At 32.6% G+C, this 25063-nt stretch overlaps 1 protein-coding gene across 3 annotated transcripts in view; it reads left to right on the top strand.

Moving 5' to 3' along the window:
• Positions 1-25063, top strand: part of LOC139496175 (intermembrane lipid transfer protein VPS13A-like) — a 141533-nt gene that overhangs the window by 91395 nt on the left and 25075 nt on the right. The window contains exons 52-60 of one of the 3 annotated variants that reach the window (XM_071284643.1): positions 501-614; positions 1388-1489; positions 1716-1814; positions 3122-3202; positions 10717-10830; positions 14925-15032; positions 15479-15565; positions 24207-24272; positions 24730-24861. In XM_071284643.1, the coding sequence (XP_071140744.1) occupies positions 501-614; positions 1388-1489; positions 1716-1814; positions 3122-3202; positions 10717-10830; positions 14925-15032; positions 15479-15565; positions 24207-24272; positions 24730-24861 (903 nt within the window). Of the gene's footprint in view, positions 1-500; positions 615-1387; positions 1490-1715; positions 1815-3121; positions 3203-4784; positions 4893-10716; positions 10831-14924; positions 15033-15478; positions 15566-24206; positions 24273-24729; positions 24862-25063 lie in introns of all 3 variants that reach the window. The other 2 variants (XM_071284642.1, XM_071284644.1) reach the window with 2 other exon arrangements.

Raw genomic sequence — 25063 nt, 5'->3', positions numbered from 1 at the left:
TTCATAATCATTTTAGTCAGGTTCCATTATATATTTTTTTCTAATTCTATGGAAATTTATCCCTTTCCGAACCCATCATATAAAAAAATTTAATCAACGTGTGGTGGCTGGTGATCTCAAAAGATTATTGGATGACTTTAAGGGTCATGACCTTTTTAGCCAACTGGATGAATCAAAATATGCTAACAGGTGTTAATGAAATTGATAACTTCGTGCAATGTGAAAGGCACTCGAAGGGGACTTTCGGTTAACAAAAAAAGAAAATGTATTTTTAATCATTAGAGAAACAGATTCCTATATAGTTACTCGTGGATTATCGGATTTATTCAATCTCGATAGTTAAATTATAAATTTTAAAGTCCTCGCCGAGGTGGCTCAGACTTTAAAATTGATAATTCAACTATCTCGATTGGATAAATCCGATAATCCACTGGTATCAATGTAAGAATCTATATTTATCTTCTGAAACTTGACTTAACAGTGTTATATGTATATTTCAGATACCAATCTATGAAGGTAAAGAATGGATAGGACACAGATCGATAACCAATGATCTACCAGAACTCTCCATGCTGACATTTGAGGCTTACGAAGGGGCTCAACAAGTTACACAGGTAAGATATGATATAGTAATGACACAGATCTATAACCAGTGTTCTACCAGAACTCTCCATGCTGACATTTGAGGTTTACGAAGGGGCTCAACAAGTTACACAGGTAAGATATGATATAGTAATGACACAGATCTGTAACCAATGATCTACCAGAACTCTCCATGCTGACATTTGAGGTTTACGAAGGGGCTCAACAAGTTACACGGGTAAGATATGATATAGTAATGACACAGATCTATAACCAATGATCTACCAGAACTCTCCATGCTGACATTTGAGGCTTACGAAGGGGCTCAACAAGTTACACAGGTAAGATATGATGGTGAAAATTACTTGGGTCTTAGTACAAAAACATTTCAGTTAAGGTAATGAATTGATTTTGGAAATTGTATATGTACATTTTTCACTGTTTCCCTAGATATTTCTTTCAGTGAATATATGAAAAAAAGGTAATAATAGTAACCAACATGCAAATTATAAATGGAGTCTTATAACGTCAAACCCCTATCAATAAATTTACCCTTCTGGAAAAGGTTTTATTTAGCTTAGATACATGTAGATCTTTTTGCCATATATGCTGATGTTTCAGACACTGATCTAGCCATTTTCAAAAAAGGGTGTAAAAAAGGTGTTTGTGTGTGTTCCAATCTTATATCTGCATAGTTGTCAAACAACTGTCTAAAAAACTCTATATATGCCCCACTAAACGTTCAAATGTGACATGAAATTTTATAGTTGTATATCATTAGTTGTAAATTGTTAATCAATTTCAGAATCTTGGTTTACATTGTAAAAAGAATGATGGGTGTATGGACATATCTGTCTACAGTCCTTACTGGATGGTTAACAAAACAGGACAGGACCTTTACTACAAGGTAAGTACTGAATGCGTCTTATCACCAGACATTTATTTGAGAGTAGTAGCATAACAAATGCCCTTAATGTAGTAGAAATTGCTTACCATTAAGTATTACCCAAGTTTTTATAAAATTTGTTTGGTCCTTCGGGTGACTTTTATATTTAACCTAAATTATTATATATCCTTTAGATCCTGATGACACCGCAGACAATGTAATGTTGATTTTAATTTTCTAATTTCAGGCGAGTGACGGAGAAGATTTTACAACACATTGCCATGACAACCTAGATATTGTGATGTTCTCATTCAAACAGAAAACACTCTTCAGTACAAAGAAAAAAGTAAGTGTCAAATGTACAATAAACAATGAATGTGTTTGCATCATATAATTCACAAGATTGATTCAGGGGAATATTTGTTTGTAGACTAAAATCTATACAAATATATCATCTTTTATCAGTTTAACACTGGGCAGTTGCAGAAATGACCAGAATAGGTGGGGGTTAAAGTTTCAGTCATGTCAGGATCTGATGTTATTAGTTCAAATTTATCTGAGATAAGTTAAAAACTGTCTGAGTTATCTGTTAACAGTTCAAGTCTTAATTTGGACTTGTTGCAAATATTTCAAAGGTTAGGTTAGTGCACAAGTGTTTTATAGAATTTGCCAGGTAGTATGGTACAAAGGCCATTGTTATATTATTGTTCGTTTCAGTGTGTGTTACATTTTAACATTGCGTCGTTTGTTTTCTCTTATTTTTGAGTGTAATTTCACATTGCGATAAGACGTGTCACGGTACTTGTCTATCCAAATTCATGTATTTGGTTTTGATGTTATATTTGTTATTCTCGTGGGATTTTGTCTGATGCTTGGTCCGTTTCTGTGTGTGTTACATTTTAGTGTTGTGTCGTTGTTCTTCTCTTATATTTAATGCGTTTCCCTCGGTTTTAGTTTGTTACCCCAATTTTGTTTTTTGTCCATGGATTTATGAGTTTTGAACAGCAGTATACTACTGTTGCCTTTACTTACCCAATGCATTATTTCAGCCATCAGTGGCATTGTCAATATTGGAGTTGTATGTTTGCCTGAAGATTGTGATTTACAACAAGCTGTAAACAGGCAGTCTGCATCATTAGCCCCTTATCTAGACTAGTAAAAAAAAATTTGGACTAGTTAGTTTTTGCAAAACTTCGTTGAGACACATAAGAAAATGCTGAAATATTGATTTTTGGACTCGGATGTAGTAAAAGTTTCTGGTGCAGACTGCATGAGAAATGTGTCAAAGGATAGGTCTAGGAATTTTCAATTTACTTTTCACATTTACATTTGTCAATCAATTTGGTATCCTTTATCTATTAAATTATTTAAACATAAGGTAAGGGACGACATCAAAAGTTCAATGAAGGATAAAAAACTTAATTCACATAGTTTTTAAACTGACCCCCCCTACCCCCCTCTTAACTTAATTTGGGAAAAATCGATTGATTCATACAGATATATGTAAAAATCAATGTCGGATACCCAAATCTTGTAGCAGTTATGAAGTTTTTTATCTTACATTGATCTTTTGATGTTGTCCCTAAGGTTAAAGTTCTTTGATAGGAAAAAGAAATTCCTTCTTTCATATTTACTACTTTATATTAAATATAGGTAGAATCATTGGCATTACACAATGTAGAATCATCCAATGAGGTTGATTCGTTGCCTGCTGTTGTAACAATGGAAGAAAGGGTAATTTGTTTGTATTACAGAATTATCTCCCTTGTTATCACATGTTTATTATGTTATACTGTTCCACTGCAGGTATGCATGATGTTTTCTGTTTCAGTTTTTCTATCTTTCAGTTTGTTAATGGAAGTTAAAATAGAATTACTGTAATTCAGAAATTATAGGGTGCATTTATTATTGTGAATTTTAAAGAATGGACATCAATGCCAGATTTATTATTGCGATTTGAGGAAAATATGCATACAGATATATAATATATATCTGATATCTAAATGAGAGTTCATAATATTACTATACCTACCCAGTCCAATTATTCCCAATAATAAAAACCTCACAATAATTTCTGAACTGACAGTATATGGCAGACTCGTATACAGGCAGTTATTGACCTATTGTGGATGAAAACATTCCTACAGTTGTAGCAGATTTTAATATATATACAGGTTTCATGTTGGATTTTTTGTCACTAGCAAAAGTTTAAAATAGACAGGACATGACTATAGTCTGCATATGATTATGATAGTGGCAAACATAAAAAAGGGAGGTGTGGGGTCAATGTTTATAAGACCAAAGGTTTACAAATATATAGACATTTTAATGTTAATTTATGGGAAAATGGAATGCACTATTGCCATGTAACAGGTTCTAAACAAAATGAAATCTATAAAGATTGTGTCATAAAATTTTCTTTTCCATTACATCCCTGCTCCTTTGTTCTAACAGGGATGATCTGAGCCGGATCACCCCTACCAGATCACCCAAGTTTGGGTTTCTTTGTTATGTATGCTTTCCTTTGTTCTGTAACATTTTGGCGGGAATGTCAAATCCACTATAAAACTTATAATTAATTATACGGAAAAGACTATCTATCAAAGTTCAGGTAGAAAAAATCCAGTATATATGCTGGGATTCGAACTCAAGACCTTTAGCATATCAAGCCACGACACATACCACTACACCAGGACGACTGGATACGATTTAATAGTAATTTGACATACTTAAAGGAAGCAAGATCTTTTTATAAGTGAGGCGAGTTGTCAAAACTTTATTCAGTGGGGTTTAAACCTTTTTCGTTAATAACATTAATAAGTGAGTTTTCAGACTGATTGTTCAATTTGATTTTACACTTTTTCAAAAGTGGGGCGAGTCGGGTAAACATGAGTGGGGCGATTTTTTTATAAAGTGGCGATATAGTGGTTGATTGGCAAGTGGGGTGAGTTGACATTATTTGATATCTACTCATCGTGTTTGAGGGTCATTAAGGGTATACATCATATAGTAATATCAGAGACATATATATGTCTCTGGTAATATATAAAGTATATTATAATGGTTGTGTGGCATTCTAAACTAGATTTTATGAATTGTAAATGGTTTTCCGTCTAAAACAGCTGGGATGTAAAATATTTTTCCCATTCGGACTTGGTGTGTCAGTGTTAGATCACCCTCTGGCCTCCGGCCATCGGGGTGATCTTACACTGACACACCGCGTCCTTGTGAGATAACTATTAAATAAAACATTATTGAAAGTAAGTCTTAAGGAAATAAGTATAAATGCATTAATAATAAAGAGTTACATTGACAGAAAAATAAACACAATCTGAAGTCGGCTTTGGCTGAGCCAGTGTATCTTGCTGAGTCTACGCTCTCAGCAACGGAAATCAAAGAGTATCGTAAACAAATGAAATGGAAGGTAAAGGGAGACAACTCTTGCTTATATTAACCAAATCTTCCCAGCAGTTTGGTCACATGGGTTTTAAGTTAGTGCTTTTTATGCACGTTTTATAACTTTTTACTGCTAAAATTGTGTAGTGTTAACCTATTTGTATGTGAGCTCTCAATTCTATTTCATTTTTATGTAAAATTATCCGGTATTGAAAGTAAATTTGCTCAGGTAAATTAAAGTAGATATTACAGCTAAACCTATATAAGTGTTTACCTATTTGTTTGTTAGCAATCAATTCTATTTCAATTTAAAAGGACTTCTGTTGTAAAATATCTGGTATTGAAATCAAAATTGCCCGGGTAAATTAATGTTGCCCAAAACAAGCTGATTTCTTTCAGCAATAGTTGTTTCAATGTAAAACAAATGTTTAAATAGGACTTAGTAAAATTGAAATAAAACTGACAAATGGCAAATAAAATAGTTAACACTTATAAATGTTTAGGTGTTCACTGAATGAATAATACTGTTGAAAAGCTATTTTTTCACTAGAATTTTTAAAGTCTCCAAAATTATTGGTAAAGTTCTAATGAAAACATTGATAAGTATTAAAAAGTCTTAACCCTATTTTGCAGCTCAGCCCTGTTCGTGTAGCTACCCTTTTCTTTCCTTCATTTAAAAAGTAGTTGATCCAAGGTGCTTTTTGTTGGAAGAACATTTTATGTTTCCATTTGTTAAATATTTATTGAGGTTACATTTCAAGCATTTCCACAGATATTGTTGTTGGTATTTGATTTGTTGAAGAAGATATTGTTTTGTGTATATGCAAATAAAAGGTTATTAAAAGTATCCAACCTATAACATTGTTGTACAAATGTACATAAAATATAGTTCTATAAACCTAATTCATTTGATTTTTTTAAAGCATGAAAGATGTATACCTATTAAAAATTGTAATATGTGGTTTAACATAAAAGAAAATGTATGTTTTTTCCAATGAATGAGCTCTGTAATGGTTATCAAACCCTCACTTGCTAAAGAAGGGATATATAGTAATTGTCGTGTCTAATTATCTGTTCAAACTCTGTGGTCAAACATCTACAGTGATTATTAGCCTATCTGCAATGAGGTTGGGAGTTTGAATCTTGCTCTAGGCAAGACATGTTTGACACACATAGTAATTAACATGGAATGATTTCATTTAAAAATGTTGGTGGACCATTTAAAGCACTCTGGCTTTCTCCACCTATAAAAAGCCATGATATAGCCAAAAGTGTTGAACAATGCATTAAACACCAACAATAAATGTGTACAAGCAAGGCCCTTGCTGACATGTCAGCTTTTTAGTGTTGCTATACAATCCTTTATCTCCCTTAATTTTGTCCTCTAATATCACACAAAAAAATCTTTAATTCTAGTCCCCTGATATAACTACTTTTCCTTAATCTTACTACTATACTCATTTTTATTGTAACAAAAATAACAATTCATTCACTCATTATAATGCACAGACAATAAGCTTCAAATAACATTGATTGAGAGTGATAAATTCACTTGTTAATAAAATTTCAATTAAACAATTTGTCTGAACAGTTAAACATTTGTTTAATTCTATGCTTGGAAGAGTGGTCCACAGTGAATATCCATAACCTTTTACATAAAATCATTTCTGTTGCTGAATTTGACTCTAGAATTATTATTGGATACAAATTACTGTCCTCTGTTTGAAATTTTACCAGTTTTCTTAAAAGCAGTGTTTTGAAGCAATTATTTATTTTTGATTCTGAAATTTTCTTTTTTAATTATTAAAAGAAGGAAATGTTTATTTTCTAATGTGTTTCTGACAACATACTTTGCTGTAAGGAAACCAGAAAAGGTAGAAAAAGTCATTGGAAGTCCATGATTGACTGATTTTCACAAATGTTTTTTAACAATGTTATTTCAAGTATTTCCTCCTAGGTGTTTCATGTACATAATATTTTAAATGGATTTTACTGTAAACAAGTTTTTTCCCTAGATCTTTTCTGCTGTTGATCTATAATTTAAAACTTTCAAATTTCTTAGACAAATAGATAATAAGTTTTTCAACTGAATATTATAAGAGGACCAGAATTTTTTAAATAATTGACTGATGTATATTTACTTGTTTTCTTTCCTGCTTTAAACTTTTTCTTTCTGTATTTTATAAACAATTTACAGTTATCATGGTTATCTTATTTACTGCTTGGTTGAAAGTTGATCTCAAAGCTCTATTTTAATGGCAAATCATTAAGGCAAATTCATTTCTCCACTTTTTTGAATTCATAGTGGCTTCCACTTAATAACCATCCTAGATATCTGAGAAAATTAAACAGTTAACAAGAAAATTTGAAATAATAAAGAATAAAATCTGTCATCACCTTTTGCACAAGAAATTGTATATATGTAGGACTCTGAACCGCGATGGTACTCTGAACCGCGATGGTCACGCTGAAGTGCGATGGTCACGCTGAAGTGCGATGGTAACATTGTGACGTTAACTTGTTGATATTTACGCTGAAGTGCGATGGTGGTTACGCTGTAGTGCTATGGCCAAATTAAGACTTTGAGTAAAAGCAAAATGCACATGGGCTGTTGTAATAAAATAACACCATTAATATTTGGCTGCTAGCCTCTTATTTGGAAGATGTTTTAACTTCTGTTTAGATCAAACCAAAGACTTTAATTTTTGTTTAAATCTAATTTTCCAAGTCTCCAATTATTCTATTAGCACGCAAGAGTCTGGAATAAGGTGTTCGAAGGAGAAAAAAAAAAAAAGAAGAAGATTCAGCGTGTAGGTCTTTATAATAGTACTAAGAAGTGTCCATCTCATTTACTTAAATATTATGATAAAACTTAGTAATTGCTCACATTCTTCTTCAATTTATATATACATGTTGTACCTTGAATGTCGGAACAGTATCCACGAAGTAAAAATACTGACAAGTAAATTTATGCTTTACTAATAGCGAAGCTTGTCAATTATTTCACGAAAAACAAAGATGAGGACTTTAGCAAAAGGACTATCCTTCTTCGGCGTAGACCATCGCACTTCAGCGTGACCATCACACTTCAGGGTCCCCATCGCACCTCTGAGTCCTACATATATACTGATGAAGGTAACTGACACTGAGGAAGTGGCTTTTATTCTGATATAAGATAGAGAGGGGATAAAATGTTATTACAGAACTTAATAATTCTAAATAAAAAGATATGTGGGACATATATCAATGAAAAATAAATTGTCTCACCGTCTGAAATTTGGCTACAGTTTTTAATAATTTTTATCTAAATTTTGAATTTTTATCTCAGGGATTTGAAATATTATATTTCCTTAGATGTAGTGGTAGAACTATATATGTATTTTGGAACTTAATATGTAAAATAGAGGTAATATTATAGAATTATGTAAAATAGAGGTAATATTATAGAATTATTACCCAAGAGACACCTATAAGATGTAGAATTTTCACAGCGATACTAAAAGTTCTTTGCTTCTAATTTTATCAAGTGTGACTTTTGAATATATAATCTTTCACTGCACAATGTGTGTTTAAAGATTTGGAGGTTATATCTTGCTAAGCAATAATTACTTTGTGTTTCTAAGTAAGTTTTTTAAAGGTTTATTTTTTAATTTTTAATTACCTATAGTTTTTATACGACCGTTCAAATTTTTCGTCGTATATTGCTATCACGTTGGCGTCGTCGTCTGCGTCGTCGTCGTCGTCCGAATACTTTTAGTTTTCGCACTCTAACTTTAGTAAAAGTGAATGGAAATCTATGAAATTTTAACACAAGGTTTATGACCACAAAAGGAAGGTTGGTATTGATTTTGGGAGTTTTGGTCCCAACATTTTAGGAATTAGGGGCCAAAAAGGGCCCAAATAAGCATTTTCTTGGTTTTCGCACTATAACTTTAGTTTAAGTTAATAGAAATCTATGAAATTTTGACACAAGGTTTATGACCACAAAAGAACGGTTGGGATTGATTTTGGGAGTTTTGGTTTCAACAGTTTAGGAATTAGGGGCCAAAAAAATGGCCCAAATAAGCATTATTCTTGGTTTTCGCACAATAACTTTAGTTTAAGTAAATATAAATCAATGAAATTTAAACACAATGTTAATGACTACAAAAGGAAGGTTGGTATTGATTTTGGGAGTTTAGGTCCCAACAGTTTAGGAATTAGGGTCCAAAAAGGGACCCAAATAAGCATTTTTCTTGGTTTTCGCACCATAATGTTAGTATGAGTAAATAGAAATCTATGAAATTTAAACACAAGGTTTATGACCATAAAAGGAAGGTTGGTATTGATTTTGGGAGTTTTGGTCCCAACAGAATAAGGGGCCCAAAGGGTCCAAAATTAAACTTCGTTTGATTTCATCAAAATTGAATAATTGGGGTTCTTTGATATGCCAAATCTAACTGTCATGACTGTGTATGTAGATTCTTAACTTTTGGTCCTGTTTTCAAATTGGTCTACATTAAGGTCCAAAGGGTCCAAAATTAAACTTAGTTTGATTTTGACAAAAAATGAATCAGTTAGGTTCTTTGATATGCTGAATCTAAAAATGTACTTAGATTCTTGATTATTGGCTCAGTTTTCAAGTTGGTCCAAATCGGGGTCCAAAATTAAACTTTGTTTGATTTCATCAAAAATTGAATAAATGGGGTTCTTTGATATACCAAATCTAACTGTGTATGTAGATTCTTCATTTTTGGTCCTGTTTTCAAATTGGTCTACACTAAAGTCCAAAGGGTCCAAAATTAAACTTAGTCTGATTTTAACAAAAATTGAAATCTTGGGGTTCTTTGATATGCTGAATCCAAAAATGTACTTAGATTTTTTATTATGGGCCCAGTTTTCAAGTTGGTCCAAATCAGGATCTAAAATTATTATATTAAGTTTTGTGCAATAGCAAGTCTTTTCAATTGCACAGTATTGCGCAATGGCAAGAAATATCTAATTGCACAATATTGTAAAATAGCAAATTTTTTTTTAATTAGAGTTATCTTTCTTTGTCCAGAATAGTAAGCAAAAAATATCTAATTGCAAAATATTGTGCAATAGCAAGATTTTTTTTTAATTGGAGTTATCTTTCTTTGTCCAGAATCAACTTAAATCTTTGTTATATACAATATACAATGTATATTCACTTTTTACTACCAACTGATAAATTAAAATAATCTTTACCATTCAGTGATAACAAGCAGTTTTTTTACATCTTAATATTTTATGATGTATTTAAATGAGTAATTATTGTTGCAAACTCCATTAGAAATTTTAATTGAGATTAGTTTTGGAATAAGGGAAAGGGGGATGTGATTAAAAAAATTGGGTTCAATTTTTCTCATTTGAAATTTCATAAATAAAAAAGAAAATTTCTTCAAACACTTGAGAGGATTAATATTCAACAGCATAGTGAATTGCTCTAAGAGAAAACAAAAATTTTAAGTTCATTAGAACACATTCATTCTGTGTCAGAAACCTATGCTGTGTCAACTATTTAATCACAATCCAAATTTAGAGCTGAATCCAGCTTGAATGTTGTGTCCATACTTGCCCCAACCGTTCAGGGTTCAACCTCTGCGGTCTTATAAAGCTACGCCCTGCGGAGCATCTGGTTTATGTTTTGATTACAGAGATGTTAATTAGTTTTTCATAGAAAACATGGAATGATTGATGTCAGATTTCAATGAAATTTTTTCATTTGAATTTTTTTTTTGTCTTCTTTTAAACAGTATAAAATTTACATGGAGATTAATCATTAAAGCTAATTCAAGATATAGTGTATTTTGAAAACATAATATATGTGACAATGTTTTAATTCCTAAAAGGATGCTAAGGGCAAGGAAACCACTAAGGGCAAGGAACCCACTAAGGGCAAGGAACCTGCTAAGGGGAAGGAACCAGACCAAAAGAAAACAAAGGAATGGAAACAAAGTGGGAAAGTAAGTCAGAGCATGGTTATCTCCCCTTTAATTATTTTCATTTATTTCCCCTATTTTAGGTTGCTGATTACATTTTGCTTATGTATGGGTCTTGGTTTGATTAGCTGTTACACTATTCGAAATATATCTGCTTTATTTTATTATTTTGAATCATTTATTTGTATGACAAACACCACACTTTTGTATTGTCTATTTCAGATTGTTAATTTTATTTTTACTTATGTGTGGGCCATGGTTCAAAAAACATTTACACTATTGGACTTATATCTGCTTTATTTATTATTTTAAATCATTTGTTTCTTCATTGTATAATAAAAAACACATTATTTTATTCCATTTTCAAAATTCACATATTTTTATATTGCTTTTGTGTGGGCCATGGTTAAAACAACTGTTATACTATTTGCAATATGTCTGCTTTATTTATTTTGTATTTTTTTTTATTATTGATTATACAATATAACCACTGTATCTTGTTTTCCTTTTTGTTGATACACTTATTACATATTTTTATTTTGCTTTAGTGTGGGCAATGGTTGAAACAATATTGGTGACATAGACTTTATATCTTTCTGTTTTATTTAATACTTTATATGAGATTTTTTAGGCAAAAAGCAAAAAAAAAATGTAACATGAGGTCCTTCAAACGGTAAAATATGAATATATTTCCGGGGCTGTTCCGATCATACTCCAACGTCATATGTTTTTTTTATGAATGAACTTCCTGACGTCATAGAACAATGACGTAAGATTATAATCATTTTGGGGGAAAATACACACTTCTGAAATCCAAAATCATCACAACAAGGAAACGTAAACAAACAATGCTAAAATGCTGTACATTGTATAAGCAATTTTTTTAAAAACATATTAGATATATAAGTAAATTATCATTTAAATTCATTCAAAAGGATCTAAATACATTATTGTAAATAGTTTAAGCATGTCACTAATTCAGTTAACTACATTCTTTGACGCCAATTTGATAGTGCGTTTATCTGTGGGAAGGGCAAATATTTGCCTCCACCTCGAGCGCTTCGATCCAAAAGAATTGCCGTATTTGTCCTATTAGAATCGAAACAATTCATGGGGGCTTGAATATATCTAGATTTTACAAATATTTTACCCTGAGCGATAGCGAAGGGTAAAATATCTGCATAAAGGGACAACCCATGGTAAAATCACTATATGTTCAAGCCCCCATGAATTATTTCTTAGTTTTAATTTTGGAACAGCTAACTTTCCCAATTGATTGGCAATTTCACAGAGACGCCCATATATCTCTTGAAGTCCTTCATTGATTTTATTAAGCTGAAAAATAAAACAGACATTCAATGATTTAAGTTGGCATTCAAGCACATACTTAACCAATCAAAACATTTCTTATTACACTTAAAACCTAAACACTTATTACTACAATTACCAGCCGCTGTGAGTCCTTGAAGATTAGGTTATTTGGCAGAATAAATACATGAAATTTTCTGATTGTCTTGTAAAACTTTTATCATTCATCTATTTTGTTTTTATGCCCCACCTACAATAGTAGAGGGGCATTATGTTTTCTGGTTTGTGAGTGTTCGTTCGTCCTTCCGTCCTTTCGTCTCGCTTCAGGTTAAAGTTTTTGGTCAAGGTAATATCCTATGATATGATCTTTCTAATTTAAATGCCAAATTAGAGTTTTAACCCAAGTTCACGGTTCACTGAACATAGAAAAATAATAGTGCAAATTTCAGGTTAAAGTTTTTGGTCAAGGTAGTTTTTGATGAAGTTGAAATCCAATCAACTTGGAACTTAGTATACATGTTCCCTGTGATATGATCTTTCTAATTTAAATGCCAAATTAGAGTTTTAACTCTAATTTCACGGTCCACTAAACATAGAAAATGATAGTGCGATTGTAGCATCCCTGTACTATGGATACATTCTTGTTTAGTTTATATATGTATTGCAATTATGTTGATATATTTATTCATGTGTGTAATATTTTGTTTTGCTGAATATGTATTTTTGCTTTATCCCAATAACCACTTTTAACATGTAATGGATATATATATATCTTATTTGCAAAGGAATTTAAACTTTCTTAAGAATCTGTTGGTGTTGGTCAGGGTATTTATTATCCTGAAAATGACAGCAAAGGTGAAAATTCTGTATTAAAAGGGAAGAATATTAGGTCAATATACCTGTTTTTTATGTCAATGTGGATAAAAGTTTAAAAAAGAGCGTTCTAAAATTAAAACTGACATCACCAGAATGTTTGACTTCTGCTGTAAAAATAGGTATTTTATACATGTACAACTACCATATAGTGTAAATATTTTTGTTGACTGCTCACCAGGAAAAACATACACATATTCCTCAAGGAAGGAAGGTAAGGGGGACAAATGTCACATGACTTCTGGCATGTTTTATTTTGCTCTGTTATAAACTGTCTACTTAACTTTGTCATTATTTTTCAGTCAATATGGTTTTGTATGCTTAAGTATCACTGTATCTTTTTGTTCTGTTTTGTTAAGAATTGGTTTTTAAACATTTCATGATCTGTATACTATATCATGAGAGAACAGTTCTGCATGTATTTACTTAACTAACATACAGGAATTTATTCTTGGTTTATTCTGAATTTTTGGTAATTTTATTAAAAATTCAACAGGAAGAAAAGTTTTGCTGGTGGTGGACGTTTTGTCCCTGAGGGTATCACCAGCCCAGTAGTCAACACTTCCGTGTTGACATGAATATCAATAATGTGGTCACTTTTATAAATTTCCTGCTTACAAAAGTATGCATTTTTCAAAATAATAAGGATTTTCTTATCACAGTCATAGATTACCATTAGCCCTATTTGACATAACTTTTTTGGAATTTTTGGTCCTCAATGCTCTACTTGTTTGGCTTTATACCTATTTTGATCTGAGCCTCACAGATGAGTCTTATGTAGACGAAACATGCACCTGGCGTATTAAATTATAAGCCTTGTACCTTTGATAACTATTGGCTTTTTCTTGGATCAAAAGCGAAAATAAAAAGATCCCATATAGTTCTTGTCTTGATGAGTTTTTAAATACCGGTAGGCCTGAAATCATGATAAATTCAATATTTTGTTATTCATACTATTGCATTGTACATGTGTGCTGAAGACTGTGATTTTTTCCTTTTGTGTAATATTACATTTTGATTGAACATACTGCAAGCCATTTAATGTTTTTATGAAGGTTTTAAGTGTCTTACTTAGAAAATTTTTCATTGTAAAAATACACATAAAATTTGGTTTATATATCAGTCATTTGGAAAAAAAAAAACATTTGTGAGTAAAATTTTCAGCTTAGAGAAATCCAGAAAATTGGTTGGAATCCTGATAACAGACTTTTGCCAGGTTTTGAAAATTCAGGGTTGTAGTTCACCCAGAGTTTAGTTTTGACAAGATTAAACGTCACAGTATATGAACATAATATGTCCAACCAGTCTTACTTGAATTCTAAATTATGTCAATGGAAAATACTTATAAACAGTCATTTAGCAAAAATAGTAAACAAGTATCATGATTGACTGTTATCATGATTGACTGTTATCCTGTTTGTCAGTTTTCATGTTTTCTGTACTTTATCTGACTTAACAGTTGGATCAAAATGTTAACTAAATGAATTATATGTATGTATTTTCAAGCTTCATTGTAATTATCCTTTTTAATCTATCTTCCAATATAAAATTTATACCTTTTAAGTATCATATCAGGAATGGGGAGGGGAGCATATAAAAATGTTAGCGTATATATATATAAATGTATTTATTTTTAGGCATTATAGACAAAAAGGAAAGAATTATTTTTCTAAGCTATCTTCTCATATGTCACTTTTACTATTTGTGTATTGCATCTGACTAAAAAAAAGGGGGGGAATGAATAATGTAAACTTCTTATGAATGAAATATATGTACTGGTATGTATTTTCTGGGGTCATTGAAAAAAGTAAGAATATTATTTTCCTAGCTTCTTTCTCATATATTTTTTTATCATTTTAGGTATTGTATCTGTATCCAGAAAAACAGAGTAAAATAGCAACTTCTGACAACTGAATTAAATGTGTTTCTATTTTCAGGCATCTTTGAAGATAGCCACTTCTGAATGGTCAGACAAGTTCTCCTTGGACACTGTAGGGAGTTCTGGTGATGTGCAATGTAAGAGCACCAAGAAACAAACTTTTAGTGTAAGTTACTTCTTCTATATTCCATCTGTGTCCGAGTGTTGTTGATATTTAAATATTGTCTAGAAAGTGTTTACATTTGTAATATACCTCTTGGCGTCTATGAAACAGTATATTTCACTGTTAAGGGAAGAAGTAAAAAATGTCCATAGATTCCAAGACAGAATGTTCATTTTTAAAGTACAACTTATCGTAGGATATCTTTAATCTAAAGCAATCTCATTTATAGAATTTCGAACTATGCTCTGTATTAAAATATTTGATGAAATAGTAGAGCTTTGTACTCTTGATGTCATCTTTCCATGTGATATTCCCTTTTGAAAAATCAGCATGCTTAATATTAAGAGGTTTAAATTAAAACACCCAGTTTTCACATATTTCAACAAACTAAACTACCATTCACATTATTTTTATAGAGCATTACTGAATTCCAATGTATGTATTTATAGGTTGGAGTGAAGATTACCCTGTCCAGTAGTGGTTTAACAAAGATTTGTACATTTACTCCATTCTACATGTTACTGAACACTTCTGAGGTAAGATTACCCTGTCCAGTAGTGGTTTAACAAAGATTTGTATATTTACTCCATTCTACATGTTACTGAACACTTCTGAGGTAAGATTACCCTGTCCAGTAGTGGTTTAACAAAGATTTGTATATTTACTCCATTCTACATGTTACTGAACACTTCTGAGGTAAGATCACCCTGTCCAGTAGTGGTTTAACAAAGATTTGTACATCTGAACACTTCTGAGGTAAGATTACCCTGTCCAGTAGTGGTTTAACAAAGATTTGTATATTTACTCCATTCTACATGTTACTGAACACTTCTGAGGTAAGATTACCCTGTCCAGTAGTGGTTTAACAAAGATTTGTATATTTACTCCATTCTACATGTTACTGAACACTTCTGAGGTAAGATTACCCTGTCCAGTAGTGGTTTAACAAAGATTTGTATATTTACTCCATTCTACATGTTACTGAACACTTCTGAGGTAAGATTACCCTGTCCAGTAGTGGTTTAACAAAGATTTGTATATTTACTCCATTCTACATGTTACTGAACACTTCTGAGGTAAGATCACCCTGTCCAGTAGTGGTTTAACAAAGATTTGTACATCTGAACACTTCTGAGGTAAGATTACCCTGTCCAGTAGTGGTTTAACAAAGATTTGTATATTTACTCCATTCTACATGTTACTGAACACTTCTGAGGTAAGATTACCCTGTCCAGTAGTGGTTTAACAAAGATTTGTACATTTACACCTTTTTATATGTTACTGAACACTTCTGAGGTAAGATCACCCTGTCCAGTAGTGGTTTAACAAAGATTTGTATATTTACTCCATTCTACATGTTACTGAACACTTCTGAGGTAAGATTACCCTGTCCAGTAGTGGTTTAACAAAGATTTGTATATTTACTCCATTCTACATGTTACTGAACACTTCGGAGGTAAGATCACCCTGTCCAGTAGTGGTTTAACAAAGATTTGTACATCTGAACACTTCTGAGGTAAGATTACCCTGTCCAGTAGTGGTTTAACAAAGATTTGTACATTTACACCTTTTTATATGTTACTGAACACTTCTGAGGTAAGATCACCCTGTCCAGTAGTGGTTTAACAAAGATTTGTATATTTACACCTTTCTATATGTTACTGAACACTTCTGAGGTAAGATTACCCTGTCCAGTAGTGGTTTAACAAAGATTTGTACATTTACACCTTTTTATATGTTACTAAACACTTCTGAGGTAAGATCACCCTGTCCAGTAGTGGTTTAACAAAGATTTGTATATTTACTCCATTCTACATGTTACTGAACACTTCTGAGGGAAGATTACCCTGTCCAGTAGTGGTTTAACAAAGATTTGTATATTACACCTTTTTATATGTTGCTGAACACTTCTGAGGTAAGATTACCCTGTCCAGTAGTGGTTTAACAAAGATTTGTATATCACACCTTTTTATATGTTGCTGAACACTTCTGAGGTAAGATTACCCTGTCCAGTAGTGGTTTAACAAAGATTTGTATATTACACCTTTTTATATGTTGCTGAACACTTCTGAGGTAAGATTACCCTGTCCAGTAGTGGTTTAACAAAGATTTGTACATTTACACCTTTCTATATGTTACTGAACACTTCTGAGGTAAGATCACCCTGTCAAGTAGTGGTTAAACCAAGATTTGTACATTTACACCATTCTATATGTTACTGAACACTTCTGAGGTAAGATCACCCTGTCCAGTAGTGGTTTAACGAAGATTTGTATATTTACACCTTTCTATATGTTACTGAACACTTCTGAGGTAAGATCACCCTGTCAAGTAGTGGTTAAACCAAGATTTGTACATTTACACCATTCTATATGTTACTGAACACTTCTGAGGTAAGATCACCCTGTCCAGTAGTGGTTTAACAAAGATTTGTATATTTACTCCATTCTACATGTTACTGAACACTTCTGAGGTAAGATTACCCTGTCCAGTAGTGGTTTAACAAAGATTTGTATATTTACACCTTTCTATATGTTACTGAACACTTCTGAGGTAAGATCACCCTGTCAAGTAGTGGTTAAACCAAGATTTGTACATTTACACCATTCTATATGTTACTGAACTCTTCTGAGGTAAGATCACCCTGTCCAGTAGTGGTTTAACAAAGATTTGTACATTTACTCCATTCTACATGTTACTGAACACTTCTGAGGTAAGATCACCCTGTCCAGTAGTGGTTTAACAAAGATTTGTACATTTACTCCATTCTACATGTTACTGAACACTTCTGAGGTAAGATCACCCTGTCCAGTAGTGGTTTAACAAAGATTTGTATATTTACATCTTTTTATATGTTACTGAACACTTCTGAGGTAAGATCACCCTGTCCAGTAGTGGTTTAACAAAGATTTGTACATTTACTCCATTCTACATGTTACTGAACACTTCTGAGGTAAGATCACCCTGTCCAGTAGTGGTTTAACAAAGATTTGTATATTTACATCTTTTTATATGTTACTGAACACTTCTGAGGTAAGATTACCCTGTCCAGTAGTGGTTTAACAAAGATTTGTATATTTACTCCATTCTACATGTTACTGAACACTTCGGAGGTAAGATCACCCTGTCCAGTAGTGGTTTAACAAAGATTTGTACATCTGAACACTTCTGAGGTAAGATTACCCTGTCCAGTAGTGGTTTAACAAAGATTTGTATATTTACTCCATTCTACATGTTACTGAACACTTCTGAGGTAAGATTACCCTGTCCAGTAGTGGTTTAACAAAGATTTGTATATTTACTCCATTCTACATGTTACTGAACACTTCTGAGGTAAGATTACCCTGTCCAGTAGTGGTTTAACAAAGATTTGTATATTTACTCCATTCTACATGTTACTGAACACTTCTGAGGAAAGATTACCCTGTCCAGTAGTGGTTTAACAAAGATTTGTATATTTACTCCATTCTACATGTTACTGAACACTTCGGAGGTAAGATCACCCTGTCCAGTAGTGGTTTAACAAAGATTTGTACATCTGAACACTTCTGAGGTAAGATTACCCTGTCCAGTAGTGGTTTAACAAAGATTTGTACATTTACACCTTTTTATATGTTACTGAACACTTCTGAGGTAAGATCACCCTGTCCAGTAGTGGTTTAACAAAGATTTATATATTTACTCCATTCTACATGTTACTGAACACTTCTGAGGTAAGATTACCCTGTCCAGTAGTGGTTTAACAAAGATTTGTATATTTACTCCATTCTACATGTTACTGAACACTTCGGAGGTAAGATCACCCTGTCCAGTAGTGGTTTAACAAAGATTTGTACATCTGAACACTTCTGAGGTAAGATTACCCTGTCCAGTAGTGGTTTAACAAAGATTTGTACATTTACACCTTTTTATATGTTACTGAACACTTCTGAGGTAAGATCACCCTGTCCAGTAGTGGTTTAACAAAGATTTGTATATTTACACCTTTCTATATGTTACTGAACACTTCTGAGGTAAGATTACCCTGTCCAGTAGTGGTTTAACAAAGATTTGTACATTTACACCTTTTTATATGTTACTAAACACTTCTGAGGTAAGATCACCCTGTCCAGTAGTGGTTTAACAAAGATTTGTATATTTACTCCATTCTACATGTTACTGAACACTTCTGAGGGAAGATTACCCTGTCCAGTAGTGGTTTAACAAAGATTTGTATATTACACCTTTTTATATGTTGCTGAACACTTCTGAGGTAAGATTACCCTGTCCAGTAGTGGTTTAACAAAGATTTGTATATCACACCTTTTTATATGTTGCTGAACACTTCTGAGGTAAGATTACCCTGTCCAGTAGTGGTTTAACAAAGATTTGTATATTACACCTTTTTATATGTTGCTGAACACTTCTGAGGTAAGATTACCCTGTCCAGTAGTGGTTTAACAAAGATTTGTACATTTACACCTTTCTATATGTTACTGAACACTTCTGAGGTAAGATCACCCTGTCAAGTAGTGGTTAAACCAAGATTTGTACATTTACACCATTCTATATGTTACTGAACACTTCTGAGGTAAGATCACCCTGTCCAGTAGTGGTTTAACAAAGATTTGTATATTTACACCTTTCTATATGTTACTGAACACTTCTGAGGTAAGATCACCCTGTCAAGTAGTGGTTAAACCAAGATTTGTACATTTACACCATTCTATATGTTACTGAACACTTCTGAGGTAAGATCACCCTGTCCAGTAGTGGTTTAACAAAGATTTGTATATTTACTCCATTCTACATGTTACTGAACACTTCTGAGGTAAGATTACCCTGTCCAGTAGTGGTTTAACAAAGATTTGTATATTTACACCTTTTTATATGTTACTGAACACTTCTGAGGTAAGATCACCCTGTCAAGTAGTGGTTAAACCAAGATTTGTACATTTACACCATTCTATATGTTACTGAACTCTTCTGAGGTAAGATCACCCTGTCCAGTAGTGGTTTAACAAAGATTTGTACATTTACTCCATTCTACATGTTACTGAACACTTCTGAGGTAAGATCACCCTGTCCAGTAGTGGTTTAACAAAGATTTGTACATTTACACCTTTCTACATGTTACTGAACACTTCTGAGGTAAGATCACCCTGTCCAGTAGTGGTTTAACAAAGATTTGTACATTTACATCTTTTTATATGTTACTGAACACTTCTGAGGTAAGATCACCCTGTCCAGTAGTGGTTTAACAAAGATTTGTATATTTACATCTTTTTATATGTTACTGAACACTTCTGAGGTAAGATTACCCTGTCCAGTAGTGGTTTAACAAAGATTTGTACATTTACACCTTTCTATATGTTACTGAACACTTCTGAGGTAAGATTACCCTGTCCAGTAGTGGTTTAACAAAGATTTGTACATTTACTCCATTCTACATGTTACTGAACACTTCTGAGGTAAGATCACCCTGTCCAGTAGTGGTTTAACAAAGATTTGTATATTTACATCTTTTTATATGTTACTGAACACTTCTGAGGTAAGATTACCCTGTCCAGTAGTGGTTTAACAAAGATTTGTACATTTACACCTTTCTATATGTTACTGAACACTTCTGAGGTAAGATTACCCTGTCCAGTAGTGGTTTAACAAAGATTTGTACATTTACACCTTTCTATATGTTACTGAACACTTCTGAGGTAAGATTACCCTGTCCAGTAGTGGTTTAACAAAGATTTGTACATTTACTCCATTCTACATGTTACTGAACACTTCTGAGGTAAGATCACCCTGTCTAGTAGTGGTTTAACAAAGATTTGTATATTTACATCTTTTTATATGTTACTGAACACTTCTGAGGTAAGATCACCCTGTCTAGTAGTGGTTTAACAAAGATTTGTATATTTACATCTTTTTATATGTTACTGAACACTTCTGAGGTAAGATTACCCTGTCCAGTAGTGGTTTAACAAAGATTTGTACATTTACACCTTTCTATATGTTACTGAACACTTCTGAGGTAAGATTACCCTGTCCAGTAGTGGTTTAACAAAGATTTGTACATTTACTCCTTTCTATATGTTACTGAACACTTCTGAGGTAAGATCACCCTGTCCAGTAGTGGCTTGACCAAGATTTGTACATTTACTCCATTCTATATGTTACTGAACACTTCTGAGGTAAGATCACCCTGTCCTGTAGTGGTTTAACAAAGATTTGTATATTTACACCTTTTTACATGTTACTGAACACTTCTGAGGTAAGATTACCCTGTCCAGTAGTGGTTTAACAAAGATTTGTACATTTACACCATTCTATATTTACTGAACACTTCTGAGGTAAGATTACCCTGTCCAGTAGTGGTTTAACAAAGATTTGTACATTTACACCTTTCTATATGTTACTGAACACTTCTGAGGTAAGATTACCCTGTCCAGTAGTGGTTTAACAAAGATTTGTACATTTACTCCTTTCTATATGTTACTGAACACTTCTGAGGTAAGATTACCCTGTCCAGTAGTGGTTTAACAAAGATTTGTACATTTACACCTTTTTATATGTTACTGAACACTTCTGAGGTAAGATCACCCTGTCCTGTAGTGGTTTAACAAAGATTTGTACATTTACACCATTATATATGTTACTGAACACTTCTGAGGTAAGATTACCCTGTCCAGTAGTGGTTTAACAAAGATTTGTATATTTACACCTTTTCTATATGTTACTGAACACTTCTGAGGTAAGATTACCCTGTCCAGTAGTGGTTTAACAAAGATTTGTACATTTACTCCATTCTATATGTTACTGAACACTTCTGAGGTAAGATCACCCTGTCCAGTAGTGGTTTAACCAAGATTTGTACATTTACACCTTTTCTATATGTTACTGAACACTTCTGAGGTAAGATTACCCTGTCCAGTAGTGGTTTAACAAAGATTTGTACATTTACTCCATTCTATATGTTACTGAACACTTCTGAGGTAAGATTACCCTGTCCAGTAGTGGTTTAACAAAGATTTGTACATTTACTCCATTCTATATGTTACTGAACACTTCTGAGGTAAGATCACCCTGTCCAGTAGTGGTTTAACCAAGATTTGTACATTTACACCTTTTCTATATGTTACTGAACACTTCTGAGGTAAGATTACCCTGTCCAGTAGTGGTTTAACAAAGATTTGTACATTTACTCCATTCTATATGTTACTGAACACTTCTGAGGTAAGATTACCCTGTCCAGTAGTGGTTTAACAAAGATTTGTACATTTACACCTTTCTATATGTTACTGAACACTTCTGAGGTAAGATTACCCTGTCCAGTAGTGGTTTAACAAAGATTTGTACATTTACACCTTTCTATATGTTACTGAACACTTCTGAGGTAAGTTTACCCTGTCCAGTAGTGGTTTAACAAAGATTTGTATATTTACACCTTTTTACATGTTACTGAACACTTCTGAGGTAAGATCACCCTGTCCAGTAGTGGTTTAACCAAGATTTGTACATTTACACCTTTCTATATGTTACTGAACACTTCTGAGGTAAGATCACCCTGTCCAGTAGTGGTTTAACCAAGATTTGTACATTTACACCATTCTATATGTTACTGAACACTTCTGAGGTAAGATCACCCTGTCCAGTAGTGGTTTAACAAAGATTTGTACATTTACTCCATTCTACATGTTACTGAACACTTCTGAGGTAAGATCACCCTGTCCAGTAGTGGTTTAACAAAGATTTGTACATCTGAACACTTCTGAGGTAAGATCACCCTGTCCAGTAGTGGTTTAACAAAGATTTGTACATTTACACCTTTCTATATGTTACTGAACACTTGTGAGGTAAGATTACCCTGTCCAGTAGTGGTTTAACAAAGATTTGTACATTTACACCATTCTACATGTTACTGAACACTTCTGAGGTAAGATCACCCTGTCCAGTAGTGGTTTAACCAAGATTTGTACATCTGAACACTTCTGAGGTAAGATCACCCTGTCCAGTAGTGGTTTAACAAAGATTTGTACATTTACACCTTTCTATATGTTACTGAACACTTCTGAGGTAAGATCATCCTGTCCAGTAGTGGTTTAACCAAGATTTGTACATTTACACCTTTCTATATGTTACTGAACACTTCTGAGGTAAGATTACCCTGTCCAGTAGTGGTTTAACAAAGATTTGTACATTTACACCATTCTACATGTTACTGAACACTTCTGAGGTAAGATTACCCTGTCTAGTAGTGGTTTAACAAAGATTTGTATATTTACTCCATTCTACATGTTACTGAACACTTCTGAGGTAAGATCACCCTGTCCAGTAGTGGTTTAACAAAGATTTGTACATTTACTCCATTCTATATGTTACTGAACACTTCTGAGGTAAGATCACCCTGTCCAGTAGTGGTTTAACAAAGATTTGTACATTTACACCTTTCTATATGTTACTGAACACTTCTGAGGTAAGATCACCCTGTCCAGTAGTGGTTTAACAAAGATTTGTACATTTACACCCTTTTATATGTTACTGAACACTTCTGAGGTAAGATCACCCTGTCCATTAGTGGTTTAACAAAGATTTGTACATTTACACCCTTTTATATGTTACTGAACACTTCTGAGGTATGTTTATAGTATATTTTTGGAAACAAACATGCTTTGTTTTAGTTATTTTTGAAGATTTGGTCTTATTAAAAAATTTTTAATGCCAAATGTATACTCTAATTGAAACATATTTTTTTTTCTGGCTTTTGCCTAAAGTTGTGGAAAGCAGGTGTTGCTTTTCTAGAGACCTCTGTGTAGGTAACGTCAACAATTGTTAAGTTTTCTGATATAGTCAGATTGATAGAAACAATTTGTGACAGATTAATGATATTTTCTATAATGTTGCATTACTATCAGTTTAACAACTATTTCCAGGCCCTATCCCAGAGGTCATATTCCAGCAATCTCTAATTAATAATCAATTTTGAATGGTAAGTTGTTTTTTTTTTAAGGCAATTTGATAGAAATTGCTTATGATAATAGATCAATAATATTTTGAAATTTGATCTTAATTAGAAATCCATCAAATTGGTTTTTTTTCGTTTTTTTTTTTTTTTTGCTGACAGGCAAGACATATCTCTGTGTAAACAGTTTATTTGTATTGAAAGCTTTGTTTGCTAAACCATAATTGTACATGTTTCAGTATTCCTTAATGTGTCAAGAAACAGGACAAGAAGGAGATGACTGGATACAAGTGGCTTCTAAAGAGGTACGTGTATTCTATTTATACTGATGTTTTAGAGAAGAATATCCACCTCTTTCAATAAATCTTAGCCGCTGAAAGTCGAAGTAACATTATTTCATAGATATATATAAAACCAGTAATCAGAGGTTTAGATTTCACCATTTTATGTAAAATAAGTAGATCAGGTATGATTTCCATGAATGTCTGATTTTATAAAATTTTTGGTTGTATTGAGACTCACCAGTGAATACAAAATTTGAATTGTAAAATTTTACAGCTTTAGAACACACTGTCTACTTGTTCGTTGGATTTTTATGCAGGATAATTCAAAATTTATTTGGTTTCTAAAGTAATTTCCATTTAATGTTCTTACCCTCCTCAGACATTTATCATAAACCATTGGTCAGTCAGAATGGTGTCCAAATCTATCAATCATTTAATTAAATTTTAGTGAAACTAATCTACATAATTTGAATTTTAGTGTAAGCCATTTTGGCCAGTGCAGTCTGGGAAGGATCTGACAATGAAAGCTAAGTTTTCAGGATCAGCTGTGGAAACATCTCAGTTCCTTTTCAGTAAGCCACATACAACATTGATGAAACTATTAGATCAGGTTTGTATAATCAATTACCTCCCTTTCTTACATCTTATAGTTTAGAATACAACCATGTACCCCCATCACGTAGTTTAGAGACGCTTCTTATTTTCAATCTTAAATTAAAAAAACAATCAAAATTAGAAATCATTTCATAAACTTTTCTATTTAGTTCAAATTCTTATTTTTGCATGATTTATAAAAATATTAAACTAAGTTT

Source organism: Mytilus edulis, chromosome 11, assembly GCF_963676685.1.
Source record: "Mytilus edulis chromosome 11, xbMytEdul2.2, whole genome shotgun sequence".
Lineage (NCBI taxonomy): Eukaryota > Metazoa > Mollusca > Bivalvia > Mytilida > Mytilidae > Mytilus > Mytilus edulis.
Note: the sequence above shows the minus strand (reverse complement) of the source record. Positions and strands in the feature narration are given on the sequence as shown.